This window comes from Tasmannia lanceolata, unplaced genomic scaffold, assembly GCF_043159265.1.
Source record: "Tasmannia lanceolata isolate RefF3 unplaced genomic scaffold, GAP_Taslan_0.1 ptg000023l, whole genome shotgun sequence".
In the NCBI taxonomy this organism is placed as follows: domain Eukaryota; kingdom Viridiplantae; phylum Streptophyta; class Magnoliopsida; order Canellales; family Winteraceae; genus Tasmannia; species Tasmannia lanceolata.
Genome location: NW_027518700.1, coordinates 14,148,904 through 14,175,001, shown reverse-complemented (window position 1 = coordinate 14,175,001; position 26,098 = coordinate 14,148,904). Strand labels below are relative to the sequence as shown.

Below are 26,098 nucleotides of genomic sequence, written 5' to 3'. Positions count from 1 at the left end.
AACAGGAGAAACAGAAACAGGAATGTATGTAAAAGAGTCTTTCATTTCATTCATAGAATTGGTTACATCAAGAATGGAATAGCCCACAGCAGGCATTGCATTGGACTTTAACGATGTATTCAAAGACTCAACAGACAACTCAACATTGAACTCAACCAACGCTGGCATATGTGCAGTTGAAGAAATAAACTCATCATCTAAAGTACTCTTGGACTCGACCTTATTAGAAAGAGACTTGTCACCGACTCCGGAACCAGATCCAACTTCTACGGTACCTGCATCAAAAGAATCGTTAGAATAAACAAACTCAATATCAGACTGGGAAGTAGACGTATACTTAGAGACTACTGACTCTTTTGAGGAAACGGGACTATACTGAAAGACTACTCGAGGTAAAACCTGGGAGGTCCAGTTGGTCAAGGGTCCCTCGGCTGGGGTGATTAACTCTGCGGGGTTCAGAATGAATGCATCTCTGCCTACAACTGCCACCTCTGACGCTTCGGTCTCACCGCCAACCACTGGATATTCAATCTGAAACATGACATTCAGACAGCTCGGCTCTGAAACATCGGCCCAATCAGTTTCCGATGCTTCCTCAGTAATCCGAACACTCATTGGCGCTTCTGATAACTCCAGGTTAAAGAATATTTCGAAACCCGGAAACCTCTGCCCTGTCACATCATCGGTCCATGGCTCAGCAAACCCGCAAAATGGAAAATCTGCCCCCTCTTTTCTGAAAATGCCATTTCTGACCAGACTGATTGATCCCATAGGCAATTCTAGTCCCCGGCGGCGGCACTCGGCCCATTTCAGCATGTATCTTTTCATTTCCTTGACCTCCTGCTCGGTCGGCTCATATCCCAGGCCAAAGAGACCATTGAAAGTTCTGATCACAGGCCACTCAGTAGGGCCTTGATGATATTTGCCCAGCCCTGCGCCCGGAATATAACCTTGTTTACGGATCATCCTGACTACATTCGAGTTGGTGCTAGTCAAGAAGAAAACTTCCTCGCCCATGGCTTCTTTCATGGATATGACCGACACCTCCAGTGAAAAACCTGTCAAGCTGACATCGGCTTCCTTCCCAACTACTAGCTCTTGTGAAATCTGCCCAATCTCTAAGTCCGGGTCACCCTTTACAGTCACTACCCTGCCGTTATGAACAAACTTCAACTTTTGATGAAGGGTAGAAGGGATAACTCCGACCTTATGCAGCCAAGGTCGACCCAATAACAGCAAGAAAGAAGCCTTAATGTCCAATACTTGAAATTCGATGTCGAAGTCTTCTCCTCCAATCTGGATTTCAGTGGCCAGGGTTCCGATGACATCTCGCCGGGTGCCATCATACGCTAATATACCCTGCTCAGAAGGAATGAAATCCCCGGGCCCGAAGCCCAAAGTTGCTGCAGTACTTAGAGGACAAATATTCAGAGCGGACCCATTGTCGACTAGCACTTCGGGTACCCTTTTCTTGTTGCAGATCACAGTAATTTTGAGTGAACGGGCATGGTCACTCCCTTCAGGAGGTAAATCATCGTCCGTGAAAGATATTACCTTGGAAGTCCTAGTTACCGCGACTAGGCTTACTAACTCATCGGGAGTGATCTCAGTTGACACCTGAGCAGCATTCAACTCCTTGAGTACAACCTTCCTGTGCTTAGACGAAGACATAAGTAGGCCCCAAATGGAAACGTTTGCTTGGGTCTTCTTCAGCTGCTTCAACAGATTATCTTCTTCCTCATCTGCACTCGGCCTACTCTGCCCCTGATTCTCAGCTGCTCTTACTGCTTCTACAGGGTTTTCTGCTCTCAATTCCGCGGGCTTGAACACACGGCCACCCCTGGTAACATGACGAAGCTCGTCACACTGATCTTCTAACAGAAGCAAATCATCTGCATCCATTCTCAGAACATACGGAGTTTCAATTACCTCCTCTTCTTCAAAATCACCCATCCTTAGAACATAAGGCGTTTCCTTTTCTGCCTCGACATCTTCACATCGAAGGACATATGGAGAGGACGCCTCTGCCAAGCTGGTGCTCCCCCTCCAGAGGGCATAAGACCTTTCTCTTTCCATCTCCTCGATCTCTTCAGGATCAAATCTTAGAATATAAGGTTCATCAGGAGTGATTGCACAAATGAGAATGGATGGATCAAGAACTGGCTCCTCGACAAAAATGGCATTCGTCGCAGGAGGAGGAATTGCACGATGATTGGGAAGGGGATTCCGAGTTACATTGGGCCTTTCCACCTCAAGCTTTCCGTTCTCTAACATAGTCTGGAGCGCATGCTTTAAGGCCAGACATCTTTCAGTGAGGTGACCCGAATTTCTGTGGTATTCACAATACTGGTCTGCTCTCCAATATGGGGGTAACGGGTTAGGTACTGGCCTAATTTCAGGTAGCCTGATTTTCTTATCCCTTATCAACTTTTTCAGAATCAGAGGTAAAGGGTATGGGAGCGGATCAAAGTGCCTCAGAGGTTTTTGTTCTACTGGGGCTGGGGCTGGTCTCGCCACCTCTGTTACAGTCCTGGCCTCCGGGCGAACATAGTTTACGTGGTCAACTTCTTTCTGTGCGACCACGGGTCTCTTTCCTTCCCTGATCTCTGATGGGAGCCTGGCCCTCAGACCCTTAGCTATTGCATCCTCAGTCCTCGTCCCAGTCTTAATTAGATGGTCAAAATCGGTGTAATGCTGAGGGGACAAAAAATGGAAATACTGCGGCGACAAACCCTTGATCACCAGCTTGATCTGATCTTCTTCTGATAGCCTCTCGCTTAGCTGGGCAGACTTTCGACGCCAACGACGGATGAAAAAGGTAAAGGTCTCCAGAGGACCTTGCTTTAACTGCTTGAGATCCCTTTTGGTAACCTCTATCCCCTCTTCCATAGAAAACTGCTCTACAAATTTGTTGGAGATGCTTTGTAAGGTCTTCACCTCTTCGGGCTTTCGACGTAGAAACCACTTCTTCGCCACCCCAGTAAGAGACATTGGAAAGACCCTGGCCATTTGCTCAGGAGATAGCCCACACTGCTGCGACATCTCAATAAACCACCTCATATGATTCCGGGGACATCCAGTCCCATCATATTTGTCGTAATCGGGGGTTTTGAATTTAGGGGGCAAGGTGACTCCCGGAGACATTATCAGCTCAGATATATCGAACTGCTTTGGGCCTTGATGCTTCAAGCTTTCCATTTCTTTTGTCAGCTTCTCCAATTGATCAGCTACCTGTTTTTCTTTATTATATCGGGCCACATCTGGAATGCAATATTCTTCAGCATACTGCCCTTCCTCTAGGTCGACGTCTACTGGTGAAATGAAAGGGTGGTTCAAATTTGCAGGGCTCGGATTTGCCGGTATAGCGGGAGGGGGTTGAACCGTAGGTGCTCTAGAAGTAGAGACCTTTTCATTAGACTGGGCTTTCATTTGGGCCATCTCCTCTTTCATAAAGGCCATATCCCGGGTAAGATTCACCATCATCTCTTGAATTTTAGTTAGCGCATCATTGGGTTCAGCCATTTGGACAGACTCTAGGGATTCAGATGATTCAGATAAAGAGGATGCAGATTGTTCAGGTAAGGTTAACGGTTCAAATTGACGAATGAGTCTAGACGTGGTTGACTGTCTAGACCATGCAGGTTGACTGACACCTGAGGGAGCGATGTTTGCTCGATTTTAGAATCCTGTATTGGAAATTAACATACTAAATTAAAACGATAAGCATTGAGATAAAGTATTCTGTACCAAATAAGATAAGAGAAAGACATAAATGCTATTCCATTGATCAATAGTCAAAATGTAGTTACAATCAAAACATTAGTCTTTGTTAACAATTGGATGAAAGTAACCATTTACAATGAAATTTGAAGAAATTAAAATGACAATTTCATGAAAAGGAATCTTCAAAGCTCTTCGATCCGAGCTCTCTTGTTTGCAGGCTCCTCCAGTATTTCTCCCTTCCGAAGTTTAGATGCGAAAGCAGATCTCCTCTCCGCGATTTTGTCTCTCCAAGCAGCTACTATGGATGCAATGAGATCAGGAGTAAGGTTTTCACAGCTAGGTGGTGTGATAACCTTAGGAGTACAAGAGTGTGCGGTAATCTGACAAGGGAAGCACAAAGGTGCATAGAAAGATGATTTCTCTAAACCCATAAGATAAACAAATGAGTATGGGTAGGTGCTGGTGATAATTTGTGGACATGATTGACTCACCCAATGAAATTGGTTTTCCCTTACATTCTGCAGCCAATGGCGCCATTCATTAAGCTGAGATTGCTTAACCTTTGTCTTCCAAGAATGAAAACTCTTAAGAGTGTACTCAATGCTGTTTTGTGGCTGAAGGATAGTGAGTTTCTCACATAGCCACACATATAACAGCTTAGCACATCCGAAAAAATTATCCTGCACCTTTTTACTAGCAATGAGGTCTAAGCCATAAAAGGTTTCGGCTAGCATTGTAGGGACAGGATTTCTCCCCTCATTTATCTGATCTACTATCGCCAACAAAGTGAAAGGGGCGGCACTAGAGTCTCTGCGAAGGACATGGCGTGCAAAGACAACAAAGACTAACACATTACGTCGACACTCCTGAAAACGGGAGTCAGTAGGATCGACGTTTTTGGAAAACAACTCAATGAGGGTCTGAAATTGCACATTTCTCTCTGTTAAGCAATGCAGAGTTTTCACAACCTTATTTTCGAATAATCTGCGAAAGAGATCATGAGGAGAGTCTATGCTCGAAGGTCGGATCCAAAGTCCCTCAGGAGGAAGCTCTAGCAAGGCACACCAATCTTCAAATACAGGACAAAGTTCAAAAGATCCAAATCGAAAGACATGGAAGACAGGGTCCCAAAATCCAGCAGCTGCTTGAAGAAACTTCCAATTTATACCACGACTATTCAGATGGGTAAAAGAACTGATGAAACGCTCGGCCACACTCCTTTCTTCACATCTCAACGGAAAAGATTTAACAGTCTCAGCTATCCACTTGTCTAACAAATTATTCGCCATGATCAGACCTAAAATTCAGATAGGACAAAGATCAGGAGAGAATGGGGATAACTTTGCATAGACAAATGACCAGGGTAATCTGAAAATCAATTTCATTAAAAAGATGAACTCTGTGATAATGAATTTTTCATCAAAGATGAGAGGTAGCCAATAGATCAGAAAAATAAACCACGGCCATAAGATGACAGAAGTAGGTCATAAACCGGATCTAAATCTGGTGATGAATACCATTAACTGTACGATCAAGAGGATCAATCATGCTAGACCATGGTCATAAGGACAGCGAACGAGCTATCGGCCAGATCTCAAGACAAAACAGGTAAGGATCTAATCCTACTGAGCAATGTATATATGGGAATCAAGACAAAGTAGACTGACTCCAAAGGATAGCAATCATGCTCAACATGTGTTGCGAAAAATTCGGCAGCACAACGGCTATACAAGGAAGTCAAGGTAAGGCAAACTCATGGTTTTCCTAATTCTAAGAAATAGCGGTTATGCTCAAAATGTTCTGGACCAAATCCGGCAGCATAACGACGCTAAACAAGGAAGTAAGGTAGGGTAAACTCATGGATTTCCTAACTCAAAGAGATAGCGATCATGCTCAAAATATTCTGGATAAAATCCGGCAGCATAACGGCTAGACAAAGGATTCCCACAACTCAATATATGAACAACGGTGGTAGGATAAATTCGGAATATGGTTACCAGAGAAAGGTGACCAAATGAAGGACCGACCAAAGGTGAGAGCATATATGACAAAACCAGGTCAAGGATATGGCAAGCAAAAGCCATTGACTAGATCTAAATCCGAATAACGAATGGATATAACCAATTGAAATGAATAAGGAACTCTAACTTAAGAGGAGAACCCTAATATACATAATCAGTATATATAGGCATATATACATACACACAAATCCTAACCAGGGGCACCAGCCCTAATTCTAATCTAGCGGAGTCAAGGAAGTCTCGACTCAAGACAGACTGATGAGTGAACTAGGACCGTGTTGTAGCCATGTAAAATGAGCTACCCTAGTCTACAAATGGGACAAAGCTCCTAACTCTAGGCTCCACATGTGTGAGCAACACATGTTCGACCCTATATGAATGTAATATACTTATATAAACACGGGTACTTCCTAGTTAGGTTTCACTAAGTCAGTAAGTATATACATAATATATCAAACAAAATAGGGCTCCGGACTCAATCTAATGGGTACTATGCGTATGAAACATACTTAATATGTATAACAAAAGTACGCCCAATGTTATACATAGTATGCTTCATTGCTCATCGGCTGCTGTAAACACAAGTACGCCCAGTGTTTACGGCTGCAGCACCGGCGCATAGCTTGGAAATAGATTCAACAGTACCATCAGGGTGTAATGACATCCCAGTCGGGCACGCATTCAATCTATCCCGTGGAGCCAATAATAATGAAAAACAATGAAATAAGTAAAGAATAAACAATATGATAACATATGATGTGCAGTGTGTGAATCCCTTGTTTTAATTACGCACCTATCTGGTGCCCCTGGATTCTAACGATAGAATTCCCATTTAAAATGATTTTAGCTCAAATTTCTCCGAAGTTAGTAAAAATGGCATTTTTATAGAGTTAGGCAATGTTTCAACAACTCCCCAGCAGAGTCGCCAATCTGTGGACCCCGATCCTGAGGACGGTGCCGAGGGACGCGAGATCCCTCCTGCAATCCTCTAAGATCTCCACAACGTGAAGGAGAGCTCTGCCAAGGAACTCTCGAAACGGATGCCACCCTCACAGCATAGCATGAGTGGCGATATAAAAAGAAAGAGATACATCCTGATCCGGAGCCAGGGCTCGAAACCAAGATATATCTGAAAAATAACTCAGAGTCGCCATCCATGGACATGCCATGGAACCAAAACAAATGCTCTGTTTGCAATGGATAACCAGAGATACAAAAGGTCCGTACCTGATGACGAATGGGGAAGGGGTTAGGCGCCCCCAATTCGCCCAAGTGCAAGCACCTGGTCTCTTATGCCATTTATTATTAACTCCAAAGAAGTTTGGGTAAAAATCATGTGAAATGGGAACAATCCTCAGGATTCGTCTACCTAAGCATGCATTTCCTGAGGATAAAATAATAAGCACACATAAAATAAAATGAAAGATGTGGCACCTAAGCATAGCTAGGTTATGAGTGACATGCCTAATGGGTGTCTAAGTTCTGATGTGCAAACACATGCAAGCTATAGCTAAAAGGTATAGGATCAGTACTAGAAAATAAGAAAAACACATCAAAACACACAATAACAATACAACAAATCCTAAGACTCTAAATTATTAGCCCGAGTCCTCGGATGGTCTGGTATTCATCCAAAGAAGCCTACGTATCCCCGCCTCCACGAGAATCAAGGCAACGTAGTTCTTCGTACCTATTCTAAGCTAGGATGCCTAAGACACCTAGACCTCTATCCTAGACTCGATCTAAAAGACCGGACTAATTATTAAAGCTTCTTGAACGATTATTTAAATTCCAGTGAATTGTAGATTTTAGGACACCCTATATGTCCTAGCTAAATGCAGGTTAGCCCTAAGCTAATGCAGGTGGTTCCTACAACCTATGTGTAGCTAGGCTGTGTGTCCTAAGGAAAACCAAGGGATCGCTAACGTATCCAAGACCTAGTCATCAGTCGGCGATGTGAATCGCCAACTGACCGGACGGAGGCGCTCCTATAACTCTAGGACAGACCCCTAACTCTAAAACAAGCACACAGCAAACAAACAATCAAACAACCTATCAAAAGAAAAACCCTAACTCTAAAACTCTCTATCTAGGAGAAACTCCTAACTCTAGAGGAAGATCTTTTGAAAACAAGATTTTAAAGGTTTTTGAAGAAGGTTTAAAACATTTATTTACAAAAAAGTTTGGCTGGACTTGGGATGTAAATCCCAAGCTGCACTACGTACCTCGGAAGAGGATCAAGCCAACGTAGTTCGAAACGAACTCTCAAACTACGCTTCTAAAAGAAACACTCACACTTCAGATTTTTTAAGGTTTTTTATATTTTCAAATGTTTTTGATATTTTTAAAGTTTTCACATGTTTTTGGATTTTAAAGCTTTTCCAATGCTCGGGACCTTTAGATGAATTCACTCTTAAAGGGAACACGCAAGAACAACCACAAACTAGGGCAAAGCCCTAAAGCAAAAGGAGAAACTTTGAATAAGCAACTAGCGTCTCAAAGAGACAAACCACAACAAGAAAGATAGCGTCCCAAGAAGAGAGAAAACGATCCAAGATCCCAAGCAAGCAAAGCTCTAATAAGACTGAGTTAGTCTCAAACAAGAATGAATGACAACAAATCTAAAGGCGAACTACTAACTAACACACTAAAAAAAGGAGCACAAATGAGTCAGAGACTCACTAAAAACACTACCAAGAAAGGGGTAAAAATGAGTCAAAGACTCGCCAGGAGGAAGGGTTATTCTAACATGAGGCTAGGTAAGCCTCCTAAAGGGGAAACTCTCTATAGGAGACAAGGCTTGTCTCCGAGACACAAATGACGTAAAAAGGAATAAGAGACCCTGTGCATATTTGGCAAAGGTAAAACACCCAACCGGGCCGGACAGCTACCTAGCCCTAGGGTGCAACAAATGTGCGACCCAATACCCATAAGGGTAGGGGTATGAAGCCAAGCCGAGTATGATGTTCTCCCAAAACCAACCGGCGCACAAAGAGGAGGTTAAGCAAGAGAATGAGACTGGGCAAGTCTCCTATATACAAAGGAGGGGTATGCTACTTGGACTGAGCAAGTCCCCTAAGGATGGGCTTGGGCTAGCGCCTTCATCGCCCTGATACAAGCATTAGAATCAATATAGGCTCAAAACAATCTAAAAAAAAATAGAAAAGGTAAAATTTCCACCTAACATGTAATTTTCACCAAAAATGGTCAAAAATGCCAAACAAATCATGGGAATGATTCAATATACGATTTGTGACTTGCTAGCAAACTCAAAACATCCCGAACACTCATTAAAATTAAATAGAGCTCATGTTGTCCATGATTTTCAAGAAATAGCACAATTATGACATATAGTGTGAAAAATGCAACTTTGCACCGATTTTTGGACCCCTCAAACATCAGAACCATCAAAAACTCTACCAATCAAAATTGTAGATCTCAGCATGAATGACATTCTCTCAGTTGATCAGTTCGTTCGGATCTGGCCAGAAGTGGCCGGAAAATGGCCTCTTCCGATCCATCGCCATTAAAAGACATATTAGTGTTTTAACTGAAAGTTCGGGCTCAGTTTTGACACTTAAAAGATCGCTTCTGGAAAAATTCACTCAAGGATAAAGTATTAGAAAATCTTGTGAAGAACATTTTTTCTTTGTATGGCTTCGGACGAAACAGATCTGGAATAGCCTAAAAATGGCCAGCAAGCTGCTGTTGCAGAAATGACATTGTTTTCAGAAAAACTGAAGCTTGCAAGTCGTTTTTGACATATTAAAAAGCATTTATGGAAACATTTACTCAATAAGACAGTTTTAGGAAACATTATAACAAACACTTTTCCAGTTGACAGTTTTGAACAATTCCGATCAGAAGCAGCCCAAAAATTACTCGACACGATAATTTCTAAAACACTTAGAACAAAAATATCATTATGGACTAAACTTTAAACGAGCATAACTCACGTCTTTTGGCCAAATTTGGGCCGCCATATGTCGAACTGGCCGGCTTGACGAGATCTACAAGATTGATGATGTTTGTTTTTAAAAGTTTTGAGCATTTGAGATCGAAAAATGAAAATTCAAAACTAAAGATCACTATACCTATGAGAACACACACACATTCAAACACATACATCTATTTATAGACATATGTTCACATATATACACAACACACACTCACACACACAGACATACATACATTAGCCACTGAGAAAAACGAATTCCTAAATGCATGCAAAACCATTCCACAATTCTCAATTAAAGGCAAAGCATAGGACCAAAACTCATTTGACAACACCGTGGAAATCACAAAGTGAATCACTCAAGGACAGGCACAATATAAGTTTCTAGATGGACCGACCTTGATTTTGATTTTCAGTTCAAGCACAATGGAAAGGAGATACAGTACTTGTCAGTTTAAGATAATGAAGATGAACGATAACAGTTTTCCTTTCAAACACAATAAAAACGAACTTCCAGTAGGTTAACAAACAGCCCTTACACCAGTGTAGTAAACTAAATATGTAAACGAATGCATTACCAGTGACTTATTCACCCCTTGGACATAAAACTGAATTGGTGGAATAAAATGAGATGAGTTTGGTTGATGGGCTAAATAGTGCTTAAGACAGGGGTTGAAATGTGTTTAGGAATGTGCATAAAACCGAGGCTGAACTATGGGACAGATTTGTGCCAAAACTGGGACAGCAACATGGAATGAATTTATCCCAAAACAAGGGCAGCAACATGGACTGAAGTGGGGACATAATTTGTGCTAAAACAAGGGTGAGTTGTGAACAGATTTTTGTGCTAAACATGGCTGAATATAGGGACAGATTTGTGCCAAAACTGGGACAGCAGCATGGACCGAACTGTGGGCAGAATCGTGCCTCAAATTGGGGCAGAGATGCGCTTAAAAATGGGGTGAATCATGGGTGAAAACTGTGCTGAAACAGGGAGCAGCAGTATGGACAGCATTTATGCTAAAACAAGGGCAGCAATGGGGCTGAAATAGAGGTGAATCTGTGCTGAAACGGAGGTAGCAATAGGGTGCAAACCTGGGGCAGCAACATGGACCGGGTTGTGAAAGAACTGGGACTGATTCGGGAGGGGAACCATGGACAGAATTGTGCTAAAACAATGGGGCTGAAATGAAGTGAATAAACTGATTTTTATACACAGAAATAGGAGCTGAAATGATGTGCAAACAACTAGTCCTCCCTATAGATCTGCTATACACAGTTCACACGTATGAGAACAAATAATGCACAAGTACCCTACAAACCAGTACATGCAGCAGAAATCTGTTATAAACAGTCCATACATATGAGAATAACTCATGCACAAGTACCCTACATACCCCAATATGTGCAGCAGACTAAACGATGAAGTAGTCGCTGTGAATAGAGATTACCAGATGCACGGAGTCTCGCCGGAGTTAGATCGGGTTGTGAATTTTTTGCCGGATTCAATCAGCCCCCTAGTGATGACAAAATGGTGGAGGACCGGAGGTAGGAGTCGGAAGTAGAAGAAGAAGAGGCACGGTTATGGGTTGGGGCAGATTTCCAAATTAGAGGGTAGCTCAGGTGGCTGTTATGGAATAAAGTAGAAGAAGAGGGTTTTGGTGTTAGAGATGAAGGTGGAAGAGATGGTGGTAGAGGGTTTAATGGATATCGGTTGAGATAGTGGGTTTCGGGCTATGCTAAGGAATGGAAGGGAGCCCAGTTAGGCCATATGCAAGTGGGAAGGGGATCAAATTTTTCTAAGGTAGGAGGGAGTGGGAATTCCTTTGTTTGTTTTTATCTCCTTTCCTCTGTTTTCTCCCTACGAGAATGAGTTCTCTCTTTTGTGTTCTATCCCTCTCCTCCATCCTTCAATTAAGGGTAGGTTCAATTAAGAATCAAAGCCTCTTTCCATAAAATATTAGTTGTTCCCTAAATAGTGTATAGAAGATGCCATCCACATTTTGCAAAGCAATTTTTTATTTTAGCAAATGTGATGCAATCATTTTAAAATTGATATTTTAAGCATGCACTCATCATTATACTATTTCTCAAATTGAAAACCGTATGGCTCCATGCAAGGGAAGAAGAAAAATACTACCTTTCCAATCACCATGCTTCTCTTTTCTTTCTTTTCTTTTTTTTAAATTGCTATTTTAAACAACACCACACCCATTCCCATGTTCAAAACCATGTGGCTCCATGCAAGGGAAAAGAAAAAATGCTACCTTTTCAATCACAACATGCTTCCCTTTTCTTTCTTTTTTCCTTTTTTTTTTTAAATTGCTATTTTAAACAACACCACACCCATTCCCATGTTCAAAACCGTGTGCCCTCTTTCAATTTTTTTTTTTTTATATTTAGCTTTAATTAATAAAATACCCCTCCATGAAGTGTTTGTACAAGCAACCCTTTTCTTCTCTTAAATCATTTGCCATATGATCTAGACCGTCCAAGCAATATGCCATTGCCTATATGGATTGCGCCCCCTTAAATCATTCCTCTATGACGATCCAGACCATCCAATTGATGGGTCCCAACCTAGGCAGGTTGTGTCCTCCTAAATTATTTCAATGGGCTGATCTGATCTGTACAATTGATGGGCTGAAATGTAAGTTGGTTGCACCCTCGAAAATCTCTTCTATGGGATGATCTGAAGCATTCAAATAATTGGCTATCAAGTGATAGGCTTGGATCACTCATAATGTGGGCCCCCTGAGTCTCTCCCATTGGATGATCTAAACCATCCATTTGGATGATCCATATTGCAAATTAGTTGTGCCACAAAATTAATTCTAATTAGAATAATTTCAACCATCAATTTGACGATCCACAACTTCAAAAATCATTTTCAAGAATGGTTCGGATCGTTTGGTGGGCCTCAACATGGAATAGATGTGGACCCAAATTATTTCGATAGAATGGTCTGAACTGGTTCATTTGATGCAACATAATGTAGATTGGCTGCGCCCCTCTAAATCATTTCTGTAGGCTTATCTGAATAACTCAACTTGATGATCGTAACAAAATTGGTTGTTAAAACGACTTCTCTGAGATTTTGACCGTTCTCTTGATGGTCATCTTTAGGCGTTGGATCGAAGTAGTTCAAAACTCATTTTTCACTAAAACAATATGCGGGCCCCCCTGTTTGATCCAAATCTAAACAAATGCTCAAGGCGGGCCCACCAAACGGATCCAAATTCTCTTTTGCTCGGATTCTTATGAATAATCTCTCTCAACACTTAACGGGAAAAAATGCGAAACATGGCGGAGATGATTGGATGGGGTTTTGCCCAAGCATAGCGAATTTGGGTCCGATCAAAATGGGGTGTCTACAGGGACCCGCTGATATGGGACCCGCTGGTGTGGGACCCGTTTGTGTGGGACCCGCTGATGTGGGACCCGCTTGTGTGGGACCCGCTGATGTGGGACCCGCTTGTGCGGAACCCACAAAGTGGGACTCACCACTAGCATGACTTAACTTTCTCTACCATTTCCACTAACTTCATTTTTCCCTTTAAAATAACACCATTATCTCCATTACCATTATATATTCCATTATTCCCACCACCATTCCCACCATTACCATTATATATTCCATTATCCCCACCACCATTCCCACCATTACCATTATATATTCCATTATCCCCACCACCATTCCCACCATTACCATTATATATTCCATTATCCCCACTACCATTCCCACCATTACCATTATATATTCCATTATTCCCACCACCATTCCCACCATTACCATTATATATTCCATTATTCTCCACCACACCCACCATTCTCATTATTTATTTCCACCTCTCCACTAAGTTTTTCACTATATAAAGAGAGGTGATGAGAAGAAAAAAAGGGAGAGGAGAAAAAAAAGGAGAGAAGGGGAGAAAGAAAATAAGGAGGAGAGAAGGAGAAAAAAAAAAGAGAAGGGGAGAAAGAAAATAAGAGAGGGAGTGAAAATAAGAGAGAGAGAGAGGAAAAAAGAAAAAAACAAGGAAGAAAGCGGAAGCGATCGCACATAGCGGGATTTTTGAGTCTTTTTTCGGCTTTTGGATTCGGCGAGGAACTCATCACAGGTAGGTACACTGTTTTCAGAATTTTTTAGAATTATTTGGTATATTTTCGGATTTTTGCATGATTTTTAACGAAGAAAACTAAAAGATATACTAAACAGATTCCAAAAATAATGAAATTTTGTGGGAAAATAATATGATAATGATACATTCTACCATGAATTTGTGAGAATTTTTGGATTTTGTTTGGTATATTATTTTATGCATTCTTTGAAAATTATCAGATTTTGGGAGAATTGTTACTGATGTCAAATCACAGATACAATTCTCCAAATTTTTACAGTAGTCTTAAATTCTATACTTCTTGCTTCTGTAAAATTTTCAAGTGATTTTGATCTTATTTCATATGAGCTGTGGTGTTAATTCATAATCTGGTTTGAAATTTGAAAAATCCAAAAATGATAGTAAATAGTTTTCTAAATTCATGGAAATCTCACAGAATGCTATTTTCACTTATATCTTACTACTGTAGAAATTTCATGGAATTTAGATTTCTATATCTAGTAGTTTCTGTGTTATTTTTGCAATCTGGTCAATTAATTTTTAAATCCAAATTAAATATGAGTTTAATGTAATAATCTGTAAAAATATTCCAGTAAGTTACATCTCATCATATCTTGTTTCTGGAGAAGTTTCAACTCATTTCGAGTTCGTTTGCAACAACTTCACTTGTAAAATCACTCATATGATTAAAATTGATAAAATTCATTGAAAATCCGAAATTAATTGAAAATCATCTTAAAATCTTTAAAGGACCTTAAATTCTGTCACATCTTAATTCCTTAAGAAGGTCTGCTTTGCCTCATTTGTAGAATCCTCTCTGAGGTTGCACCTCAATTTGTGCCTCTGTTAATTAGAGACCAATTTGGTCAATTAGTTGTCTTAGCCTTGCTTCCCCCTTGCAAGGGCAATGATAAGGTTACTTGGAGCCCATCTTTGTGTTTGTTTGGGAGACCCGCCCGGTCTCATTCTCTCGTTAGTCCTCTTTGTGCGCCGTTTGGTTTTGAGAGAACACCCTACTCGGCTTGGCTTCATACCCCTACCCTTATGGGTATTGGGTTGCACATTTGTTGCACCCTAGGGCTAGGTAGCTGTCCGGCCCGGCTGGGTGTTTTACCTCTGCCAAATGTTCAAATTCGTTTTTCCTTTTCTCTTAGAGAGTCTTTGACTCATTTATCTTTAGTTGGTGTTAGTGGAGTCTTTGACTCATGTTTCCATTTCTTTTAGAGAGTCTTTGACTCATCTATCCTTTAGTGGGTGTTAGTGGAGTCTCTGACTCGTGTTTTCTTTTCTTTTAGAGAGTCTTTGATTCACTTCGTTTTCTTAGTAGGTATTATTAGAGAGTCTTTGACTCATTCGTTCTTTTGTGGTATTACTAGGGAGTCTTTGACTCATTGGTTCTTCTGTTGGCGTTTTTTGGGAGTCTTTGACTCATTCCTCCTCTAAGTTGTAGTATTAGAGAGTCTCTGACTCATTTGTTCCCCTCTTTAGTGTTGTTAGTTCGGAGTTTCTCCTTTAGAGTTGTTGATTACTTCGCTTTGATTAGAGGCTAACTCAGTCTTATTAAAGCGTTGCTTGCTTGGGATCTTGGATCGTTTTCTCTCTTCTTGGGACGCTATCTTTCTTGTTGTGGTTCGTCTCTTTGAGGCGTTAGTTGCTTGTTTGGGGTTTCCCCTTTTTGCTTTAGGGCTTTGCCCTAGTTTATGGTTATGCTTGTTTGTTCTCTGTAAGAGTGAATTCATCTAAAGGTCCTGAGCATTGGAAAAGCTTTAAAATCCAAAAACATTAGAAATTTAAAACTCAAAAACATTTGAAAACTTTAAAAATATCAAAAACATTTGAAAATATAAAAAAACCTTAAAAAATCTGAAGTGTGAGTGTTTCTTTTAGAAGCGTAGTTTGAGAGTTCGTTTCGAACTACGTTGGCTTGATCCTCTTCCGAGGTACGTAGTGCAGCTTGGGATTTACATCCCAAGTCCAGCCAAACTTTTTTTGTAAATAAACGTTTTAAACCTTCTTCAAAAACCTTTAAAATATAGTTTTCAAAAGACCTTCCTCTAGAGTTAGGAGTTTCTCCTCGATAGAGAATTTTAGAGTTAGGGTTTTTCTTTTGATAGGTTGTTTGATTGATTGTTTGCTGTGTGCTTGTTTTAGAGTTAGAGGTCTGTCCTAGAGTTATAGGAGCGCCTCCGTCCGGTCAGTCGGCGATCCATATCGCCGAGTGATGACTAGAGTAGGATACGCTAGTCCACCCTTGGTTTTCCGTAGGAAATACAGCCTAGTCACACATAGGTTGTAAGAACCACCTGCATTAGCTTAGGGCTAATCTGCATTTAGTTAGGGCATATAGGGTGTCATAAAATCCACAATTCACTGAAATTTAAATAATCGTACAAGAAACTTTAATAACCGGTTCGGTCTTTTAGATCGAGTCTAGGATAGAAGTCTAGGTGTCTTAGGCATCCTAGCTTAGAATAGGCGCGAAGAACTACGTTGCCTTGATTCTCGTGGAGGCGGGGATACGTAGGCTTCTTTGGATGAATACCAGATCATCTGAGGACTCGGGCTAATCACTTTTAAAACTGTTGAAACAATCAAATCACTTAGGATTTTCCATGAAATTAGAATTTTAGGAGAACTTTCACTTAGATTGAATCCAAACCAATTAAGAAATCAAGATACACATTTAGGATTCACATTGAAATTAGATCATAGGATGCATGTCACATAGATAGCACATTAACAGAGAGTTGAATGAGCCATTAAAAATGAATTTAAAAGAGTTAACTTTTGGAATTGAAGACCGATTATCGGGCAGGAATGGTGCATGTGGTGGATAAATCCCCATACCTTCCATTCTTGTAACCAGGTAGCGAGTCTAGATTTCTGGTTAATTATGGGTCCTAGATCCCACATCTAGGTGGCGACTCTGTCAGTCTCTTTTGTGTGGAATTCGGATTGCCTTAGTGATCCCAAGTTCACATAAAAGATGAATTAAAATTAATAATAAAAGGCACACGCCAATCGCGTGGGTACGAGAGACCAAGAGATAGTGCGTGGCGGCTCGCGCCACCACCCCTCTCGCGGGATCGGGTCCCACATGAACCGATTAAGAGTCTTCAACTCACCCTACCTTATTTGCAGTGAACACTATCTTCAATCATTTTGCATCTAAGAATAGGGGTAATAGTGTTAACAAACCATTCAGTGACTTGTTAGTACCAATTGAACCTAATTCCAGAGATCTCCTTTCACATAGGTTGGGTGTCCATCACTAATGGTTTAAGCCGCGGGCTTTAACCCCATTTCTACCGATGTCTCATAAACCACCTTATTTATTTATGGTTATGTCAGAGGATCTGCCAAATTTCTCTCCGACCTTACAAAGTCAAGTGCAATTGTTCCCTCACTCAAATATTGCTTTACCAAATTATGCCTCAGGCGAATATGCCTTCTTTTGTCATTATAGGTCTTACTTTTGACCTTGGCTAAAGCAGCTTGGCAGTCACAGTGTAAAGACACTAAGGGAACTGGCCTTGGCCATAAAGTCACATCTGCCAAGAAATTCCTGAGCCATTCGGCTTCAGTTCCTGCTAAGGCTAAGGCTATAAATTCTACTTCCATAGTGGAACTTGTACTACAAGTTTGTTTAACCGATTTCCAAGAAATCGCACTACCACCAAGGGTGAATACATATCCACTGGTAGACACTGAATCTCTTGAATCAAAGATCCAATTCGCATCACTATAACCTTCCAAGACAGCAGGAAACCCCTTTAAATGCAGTCCAAGGTTCATTGAACCTTTTAAGTACCTCAACAACCTAGTCAAAGCTTGCCAGTGTTCATGTCCTGGCCTATGTGTGTGTTGACTAAGTTTTCCAACTGCTAGTGCAATGTCCGGTCTAGTACAGTTTATTAAATATGACACTGAACCTATAATACTTGAGTATTCCTTTTGAGATACCATCTCACCTTTGTTTTTCTTAAGGTGTACCTGACAATCTAAAGGTGTTTTCACAGGTAAATTATCATATTGTCCAAATTTTCTTAGAATGTTCTCTACATAGTGAGACTGGGACAATATTATTTCACTTTCTTTTCTGATAATCTTCATCCCTAAGATTACATCAGCTTCACCCATATCTTTGGTTTCAAAGTTTGACATTAAAAATCTCTTAGTAGATTTAACTATGTCTAAACTAGTACCCATTATTAGTATATCATCTACATATACACACAAAATTACACCTTTATCACCATTAAACTTACTATAAACACACTTGTTAGATTCATTAATCTTATAGCCATTTGTAACTAATACACTATCAAATTTGTCATTCCATTGTTTAGGTGCTTGTTTCAAGCCATATAGTGATTTAATTAGTTTACAAACTTTGTTTTCATGTCCAAACACAATGAATCCTTCAGGTTGTTTAATGTAAATTTCTTCTTCTAAATCTCCATTTAAGAATGCTGTTTTTACATCCATTTGATGTATTACCAGTTTATGAATAGAGGCTATAGCTAATAGTATCATAATGGTGGACAACCTAGCAACAGGAGAGTATGTATCAAAGTAGTCTATCTCTTTTTTCTGTCTAAAGCCTTTAGCCACTAATCTTGCTTTAAACTTATCAATTGTCCCATCAGGTCTTAACTTCTTTTTAAATATCCATTTGCTATCTAGTGCTTTAGTTCCAGGAGGAAGGTCCACTAGTTCCCAAATGTGATTTTCTATTATGGAGTCTAGTTCACTTTTTATAGCTTCTTTCCAGAATACAGCATCTAGAGAAGTTACAGCTTCAGTATAAGTTACAGGAACTATTAGATAAGTGAACATCCCATCTCCTAGATTTGTTTCTTTCCTTTGTCTTTTACTTCTTCTGAGTTCTTGAAACTCAGGGTCCAATTCCTTTTCAGTTTCAGTTTGATTTCTTGAAACATTATTAGGTTCTTTAGGAATTTCTTTCTTCATAGGGAAGTGATGTTCAAAGAACTCAACATCTCTAGATTCAATTATAGTGTTATATTCTAGGATATTTTCAACTGATTTCAAAACTAGAAATCTATACGCTTTATTGTTTTGAGCATATCCTATGAATACACAGTCACAAGTCTTAGGTCATAGTTTTCTTTTCTTAGGTTCAGGTATTCCAACCTTAGCCAAGCAACCCCAAACTCTCAAATGAGATAAACTAGGCATCTTGTTATGCCACAATTCATATGGTATATGACCCTTCTTCTTTGGGGGTATCCTGTTATATATATAACAAGGCGAAAGAAGTGCTTCCCCCCACAAGTTTAAGGGTAAATCAGAACTTATCAACATAACATTAAACATATCCTTTAAGGTTCTGTTCATCCGTTCTGCTATACAATTTGATTCAGGTTGATAAGGGGCTGTGGTTTCATGGATAATACCATTATCATCACAGAACTTAGTTATAGAGTATTCTGTACCTCTATCTGTTCTAAGTCTTTTTATCTTTTTGCCTAATTGATTTTCCACTTCATTTTTATACTTTACAAAGGCTTGTTCAGCCTCATCTTTGGTTCTTAATAAGTATACTTTAGTGTATCTGAAAAAGTCATCTATAAAGGTTATGTAATATCTCTTTCCTCCTCTAGATTCAAGTGATCTGAAATCACCTAAATCACTATGAATTAGTTCTAGTAAATCTGATTTCCTTTCAACACTAAAGTGAAGTTTCTTTGTGAATTTTGCTTCAACACATATTTCACATTTGTTTTCACTAGATTCAATTTTTTCATTTATTAAACCTAAGTTGCAAAGTCTTTTAATATAAGGTGCACTTCTATAGCCTAGTCTACTATGCCAAATATCAAAGGACTCAACAATGTAACCAGAAGAAGATGATGCTTTTTCGTTCAGGATTTCAAGTACATTAAGAATAAATAAACCATTGGCATTGTAGCCCTTTCCTACAAACACATTATTTTTGCTAATGATTGCCTTATCTGCTTCAAAGGTGAGCTTCAGTCTGTTCTTGTTGAGAAGTGCTCCTGATACCAAGTTACGCCGTATATCCGGCACATGCAACACCTCCTGAAGTGCAAGTACTTTCCCTGAAATTAACTTCAGCAATACTTTGCCCTTTCCAACGACTTTTGAGGTTTGTGAGTTCCCCATGAAAACTTGATCCCCTTCCTTAACTATGGTGTAGTTGTAGAAGAAGCTTCGGTCTCCACAAATGTGCTTGGTAGCACCAGTATCCAGAACCCACTCCTTTGGATTTTCCACCTAATTTACCTCTGTCACAACCGCTGCAATTACATCCGCCTCGGTTAAATTAACCTTGGCTCAGGATGAACTAGTCTTTCGGTATCGGCAGTCCTTCTTGTAGTGTCCAGATTTTTCACATTCAAAACAGGCTCATTTCTTCTTGGGTCCAGATTTCTTGAAGTTCTTTTCCTTCTTCGGTTTCAGATTCTTAGACCCATCATTCTTGGTTTCAACAATGTTTGCCTTAGAGGTATACTCTTTGGCATTTTGTTGCTTATCTTTTAGTCTGTTTTTCTCTTCGATTTTAATCCGAACAACTACTTGGTCTAAGCTCCATTCCTTTGTCTTGTGCTTCATTCCGATCTTAAAATCTTTCCAAGACAAAGGCAGTTTCTCAATAAGAGAACTAGCCATGAATGTGTCAGGTAACTTCATACCTTCCTTAGCCAATTCTCCAATTAGGAACTGATACTCATCTATTTGAGCAGAAATATGTTTCCCATCTTCCATAGCAAAATCTAAAAAATTCCCTATCACATATTTCCTATTTCCAGCATCCTCTAAATCATATTTAGTTACTAATGCATTCCAAAGATCAGTAGCATGTTCATATGAATAGTATATGTTATAAAGGTCATTTGACAAACCATTCAAGAGATGGTTCTAGCAATTATAATCGGCATTATTCCAGTTTTCAAATTCAGCAGAATCTTCAGATGGTTTTGATTGGGTAAGAACAAAAGCAGCACCAATTTGTTGCAGAGCAAATAAGATCTGTTGTTTCCATCTTTTATAGTTCAATCTAGTAAGACGTTCGATCTTGAAAAAATCTAGAACGGTGTTGAGAATTCTGTTCACAACAGGGGTGCGAACAACTAAAGTTGGATTGGAATTCTCAACAGAGATGGGATCAACAGAACTTGGGTTTGGATTATCAGAAGCCATAGGATCAGATCTTAGAATACGATTCTTAAGATTGTTGTAAAAACAGATTTGTCCAGCAAGGTCTGATTTATGGCTTGATTGAATCCAGAAAAGATAATGGTTATTCTGTCTCTAAATTAGCACTGTTTTAGATTTCTAAAGAAATAAAAATGAATTTGTACTTATCTGTTTTGTTGAAAACGTTGGTAAAATCAGATTTGAGGAAGAAAGGCTGAGTCGTGCCACATGGTCACTCTCCTTAAGAATCGTATTCGCCCCCTACGGTACAACGGGATCCGCGAACCGACGCTCCAAGATAAAATAGCCAGAAAGGCTCCAGTCCACCTGCACTCGTTGACTGGTCCACCCAGAACCACCTTGGAATAGTACTCAGATACAGAGGGAGAAGATGGCAGAAAACAAAAGCAATTCTTTGTAAAAGCTGTGTCCTCCAATGGTGTTGTTTTCTCCTTTTTATAGATGAGAAAATGACTGTTGGAGGATGATTAATCACCATTATTAGTGACTACCGTTTCTCTCCCAACAGTCACAATTATGACTGTTGGATATGAAACAGTTCACACACTTAATAGGAGTGTTAATAACAAAAACGTGGGGAGATTAAAAATTGATTTGATTTTAATGGGAAAATAAAAAATGTTTTGGGCACTAAAAAGATACTTTATCGGACCTCGAACCACGGCCCGGCGAGGCGAGGCGCGCGCGTGCGTGTGTTTTGAATATGGATTTGTTCTCTTCTAAAAGCCTAGGATCCAACAAATTCTAAAGCCCCTTAAAGGCCCAAGCCTTTCTCCAACTCTCCATCTTATATGGATGAGAAGAATTTTGTTCCAAAGCAATGTGGGACTATTTGTTTTTTACTTGTAAATGAGAGCTCCCTTTTCAAACACACACACCAAGGTCTTGGGTTCAAATCCCCATTCAAACAAAAAAAAATTACTTTAAAACAAGAGAGGGAAACATTAATTTGAATCTTCCCTCCAAATTTTTTAAACTAAAAGAAAAGGTATCTTTGACTTTTCAACTCTTTTATTGTTTTAAAAATTTCTAACATCTCTCTCTCTCTCTCTCTGAGAAAGGGAACAACAGAGAAAAATATGGATTTCTTGGATTGGAAATCCATAGGCTCTCTGCTAGCAACCTTCATGTTCCTCCGAACTGCAATTCAAGACTTCCTCCCACCAGAAGTATTAAACACACTAAAAAGCTTCTTTTCGAAACTCTTGGCCTCACTCCAATCTAACATCTCCATCATCATCAAAGAATTCGATTCTAATTACGACAACGAACTCTTCGAAACTGTCAAGACCTATTTAAGCTCCCAATGCTTTTCTTCCGCCAAAATCCTCAGACTCTCCAAACCCAAGAACACAAAGAAGCTCACCTTCACCATGGACACCAACCAAAAGGTCGTAGACACCTTTCATGGCTTCAAAGTCAAGTGGTATCTCCACTCCGTTCAGAAAAAAACTGGTTACAACCGATCTGAGGAATCCCTTTATTTCGAGCTCACCTTCCACAAGAAATACAAGGACAAGGTCTGTGAAAAAACCAATTACTCCAAAAGCTTAAACTATTAGAGTCGGTGTTATTTAATCATTTATACTTCAACACTTCCCTCACGCGTGACCCCTTTTTTTGGGTTTGTAGTACACGTGAATTTATTTTTAATATCAAGGAGTTGTTGGGTTTTGAACCCAGAGAATGCCGTGAGGCAATATCTCTGATACCATGTGAAAACAATCAATTGCTCCAGAAGCTTAAGGTCTTGTTCATTTAAGATTATGACAACCAATTGTGAGTGCCAAACCGATTATTGGACTCTGTAATTGAGTCCAATAATCGATTTGGCACTCACAATCGGTTGTTGTAATCATGGTTTAAAATTTCAACCGAAATCCGAAATTTCGATTTTCGGTGGGGACCGAAACCGGTATTTGGTGAAATTAAATATTTCGCCATTTAGCCGAAATTTCGGTAATTTAGGTCCGAAATTTTGAGAAAATGAATTTTTTATTTTAAAAAAAATAAACGTTACAAAATTTTGGAATTTTGGTCCGAATTTTTTGAATTTCGGTCCGAAAATTCAAAATTTCTGTCCAGAATTCCGAACGGGAGTACCAAATTTCGACCGAAATTTCGGTTTTCCTAATGTCCGAAATGGTTACCGAAACCGAAATTTTAAACCATGCTTGTCATCTTAAATGAACAAGGCCTAACCTATCAGAGTTGGTGTTATTTAAACATTTATACCTCAACAGGTCCATTCCCTCTATCTCCCTCAAGTCATACAACAAGGGGCCATGATTAAATTAAAGAACAAACAGAGGAAGCTCTACACGAACCGCTCCGCCGAAGACGGGGGCGGTGGCCTCTGGTCTTCGGTACTCTTTTCGCACCCCTCGACTTTCGATACGGTGGCAATTGATCCTGAACTGAAAGAAGAGATTAAAGCAGATTTGGTGAAATTCGTGAATCGGAAGGAGTTTTATAGCAGAGTAGGGAAGTCTTGGAAAAGGGGTTATCTTCTTTATGGCCCGCCAGGTACAGGGAAGACTAGCTTGATTGCAGCCATCGCGAATTTCCCCGGATTCAACATCTATGACCTGGAATTAACAGCAGTGACGAGCAATTGGCAACTGAGGAAGCTTCTGATCGCGACTTCGAGCAAGTCGGTGATTGTGGTAAGCTTAAGCTGTTAGAGTTAGTGTTATTTGATCATTTATGCTTTAGCAGTCACTCCCACATGTTGCCCCTCATTTTTCAATTGCCTGTAGTGGAATTTTTTTTTAAAAAAACATTGACTAGTTGTTGGGTTTTAACTCAGGACCTGCCGTGGGAGCTCTGACATCATGTGAAAAAACCAATTACTCCAAAAGCCTAATCTGTTAGAGCTAGTGTTATATAATCATTTATACTTTAACACCCCTCCCCGGCGCGTGCTTCCTCTAATTTTGGATTGGCCGTACACGTGGATTTTTTGAAAATATCAAATAGTTGTTGGGTCTTGAACCTAGAATCTGCTGGGTGTGATACCATGTGAGACAGCCAATTACTCCAAAAGCTTAAGCTGTTAAAGTTGGCGTTATTTAATTATTTAAATTTTTACAGGTAGAGGATGTGGACTGCACGCTGGATCTCTCTGACAGAAAGAAGAGACTAAAGGAGGAGGAGGAGGAGGAGGAAGAAAAGGAAGGAGAAGAGAACAAGGGGAATGAAAACAAGAAGAGCAAAAGTGCGGCTTCTTCGCCGTTTAGCACTGTTAGTCTTTCAGGGGTGCTTAATTTCGTGGATGGGTTGTGGTCTTCTTGTGGGGGAGAGAGGGTGATCATCTTCACAACCAATCATATAGAGAAGCTCAACCCGGCATTGCTTAGACCTGGACGGATGGACAAGCACATCAATCTTTCTTATTGTGAGTTCAAGGCGTTTAAGATACTGATGAAGAACTATCTCTACATAGAAGAACACCAACTTGAGAAGGAGGTGGAGGAGTTCTTGCCTTTGGTGAAGATTACTCCAGCTGATGTTGCGGAGGTTTTTATGAGCTGTAATGACGATGCAGATCTTGGGATGAGAAACGTGGAGGAGGAGCTGAAGATACGAGTGGCCTCTGATGCTGAACCCAAAGAGGAAATCGAAGAAACGGAAAGAACGGCCCCAGATGAGAAATTGAAAGAAGTGGAAAATAACTGAAAGGAGATCATAAATTGGCGTTTGTTTCCAAAATAAAGCAATCAGAAAAACCATCCAAGAGGGTGGAGAATCACAAGAAGAGAGTCAAGTATTTTGCTGCTGCTCCAAAAGCTTAAGCTGTTAGAGTTGGTGTTATTTAATCACTTATACTTCAACACTGGGAGCTCACATGTGGCTACTCTTTTGGGTCGGCCATACACGTGGATTTTTAATATCAAGGAGTTATTAGGGAGTTATTGGGTTTTGAACAGGATCTGCCGTGAAGCAATAGCTCTGAGGCTGCACTACCTGGTGGACCACGGCTCAATTCGCTGCTAGTTTATGTATACAGCCACTTCGTGGTCAACATACAAGACGATTCTCTCTTGTTTTTGGATCTCTTCATAACTACAATAATAATTATTCGTAGATTCTGCTCCTTTGTCTTCAGTTTTCACCATGGAATTTGTTCATTTGGAGGGCTTTTACGTTTCGTAGACTCATAATCATTTCTTTTCAATGAGTTAGGGTTTGTTGGGCAAGGGTTCACATTCTCGTGTGGACAAAAAGGGCAGAAACATGAGCATGAGAATTGCCTGAAACATGAGCATGCGAATAGCCTGAAACTACAGAGGCATGATTTTGACAAATGGGTGTTGTCGGTCAAAGTTCGCCGAGCAAGTTCTTTGTCACCTTTTGTTTCTGTATTCTCCCCACAGAAAATAGGTCCAAAAGCACCGCGGAGAATGGCTATTGAATGACCTTATTTGCAGAGAAGTCTATAAAGGAGGCATGCCCACTATTACATAGTAGGCCCCACATTTGACTGACCCAAACCATCCGGGATTTGTTAGGGATAATCACAGAAGGCATTTCACAAACTGGCCATTGCATGAGAGAGCAATCACGTAGAGTCCATCTTGTTAAAATCGTACGATTTACAATCAGAGAGGTTGAACGATTCAAATAGGAAGGAAGAATCATTTTTCGTAAAAATCGTACGATTCAAGTACAATTCGATTATGAATCGTGCGATTTTTTAGATTTTTTACGATTCTTTTTTGTTTGCATATTTTTTGGTGGTGGGCCCTTTACGATTAGAAATAAATCGTATAAAACTCCCACCATCAACTTATAACCTAGAAACAAGTAAAGAAAACTCTAACTCTATTTTTTTTCCTCTTTCTTTCGTTGTCTCCTGTTCTTTCCTTCTCATCCTTCCTACTTCTACGAATATTAGCCACATGTTTGGATTACTAATAATTAAATTTTATATTTAATGTAATAGTTTTGAATAAAAATAAATAATTACTCATTTTATTCTCATCTACTTTTTTATATTTGTTAATATTTTATTCTTATTTTTATTCGTACATCTGAAAAAAAATTCTTTCGATTTTCAGAACCTTGCATAG

At 39.9% G+C, this 26,098-nt stretch overlaps 2 protein-coding genes across 2 annotated transcripts; one reads left to right on the top strand and one right to left on the bottom strand.

The window, feature by feature from the left end:
• Positions 1-266: 266 nt before the first annotated feature.
• Positions 267-12,962, bottom strand: LOC143855848 (uncharacterized). The gene is made up of 3 exons (XM_077365900.1): positions 11,097-12,962; positions 400-3,686; positions 267-275 (listed from the first exon to the last, which is right to left on the bottom strand). Exons 2-3 carry the CDS (start codon positions 3,520-3,522, stop codon positions 267-269), a joined length of 3,132 nt encoding a protein of 1,043 aa, XP_077222015.1. The 5' UTR covers positions 3,523-3,686; positions 11,097-12,962.
• A 9,128-nt stretch (positions 12,963-22,090) lies between these two features.
• On the top strand, positions 22,091-24,804 carry LOC143856810 (AAA-ATPase At3g28510-like). The gene is made up of 3 exons (XM_077367094.1): positions 22,091-22,546; positions 23,270-23,692; positions 24,120-24,804. The coding sequence occupies exons 1-3, from the start codon at positions 22,106-22,108 to the stop codon at positions 24,702-24,704; spliced, it is 1,449 nt and encodes a 482-aa protein (XP_077223209.1). The 5' UTR covers positions 22,091-22,105; the 3' UTR covers positions 24,705-24,804.
• The last annotated feature ends 1,294 nt before the right edge of the window (positions 24,805-26,098 follow it).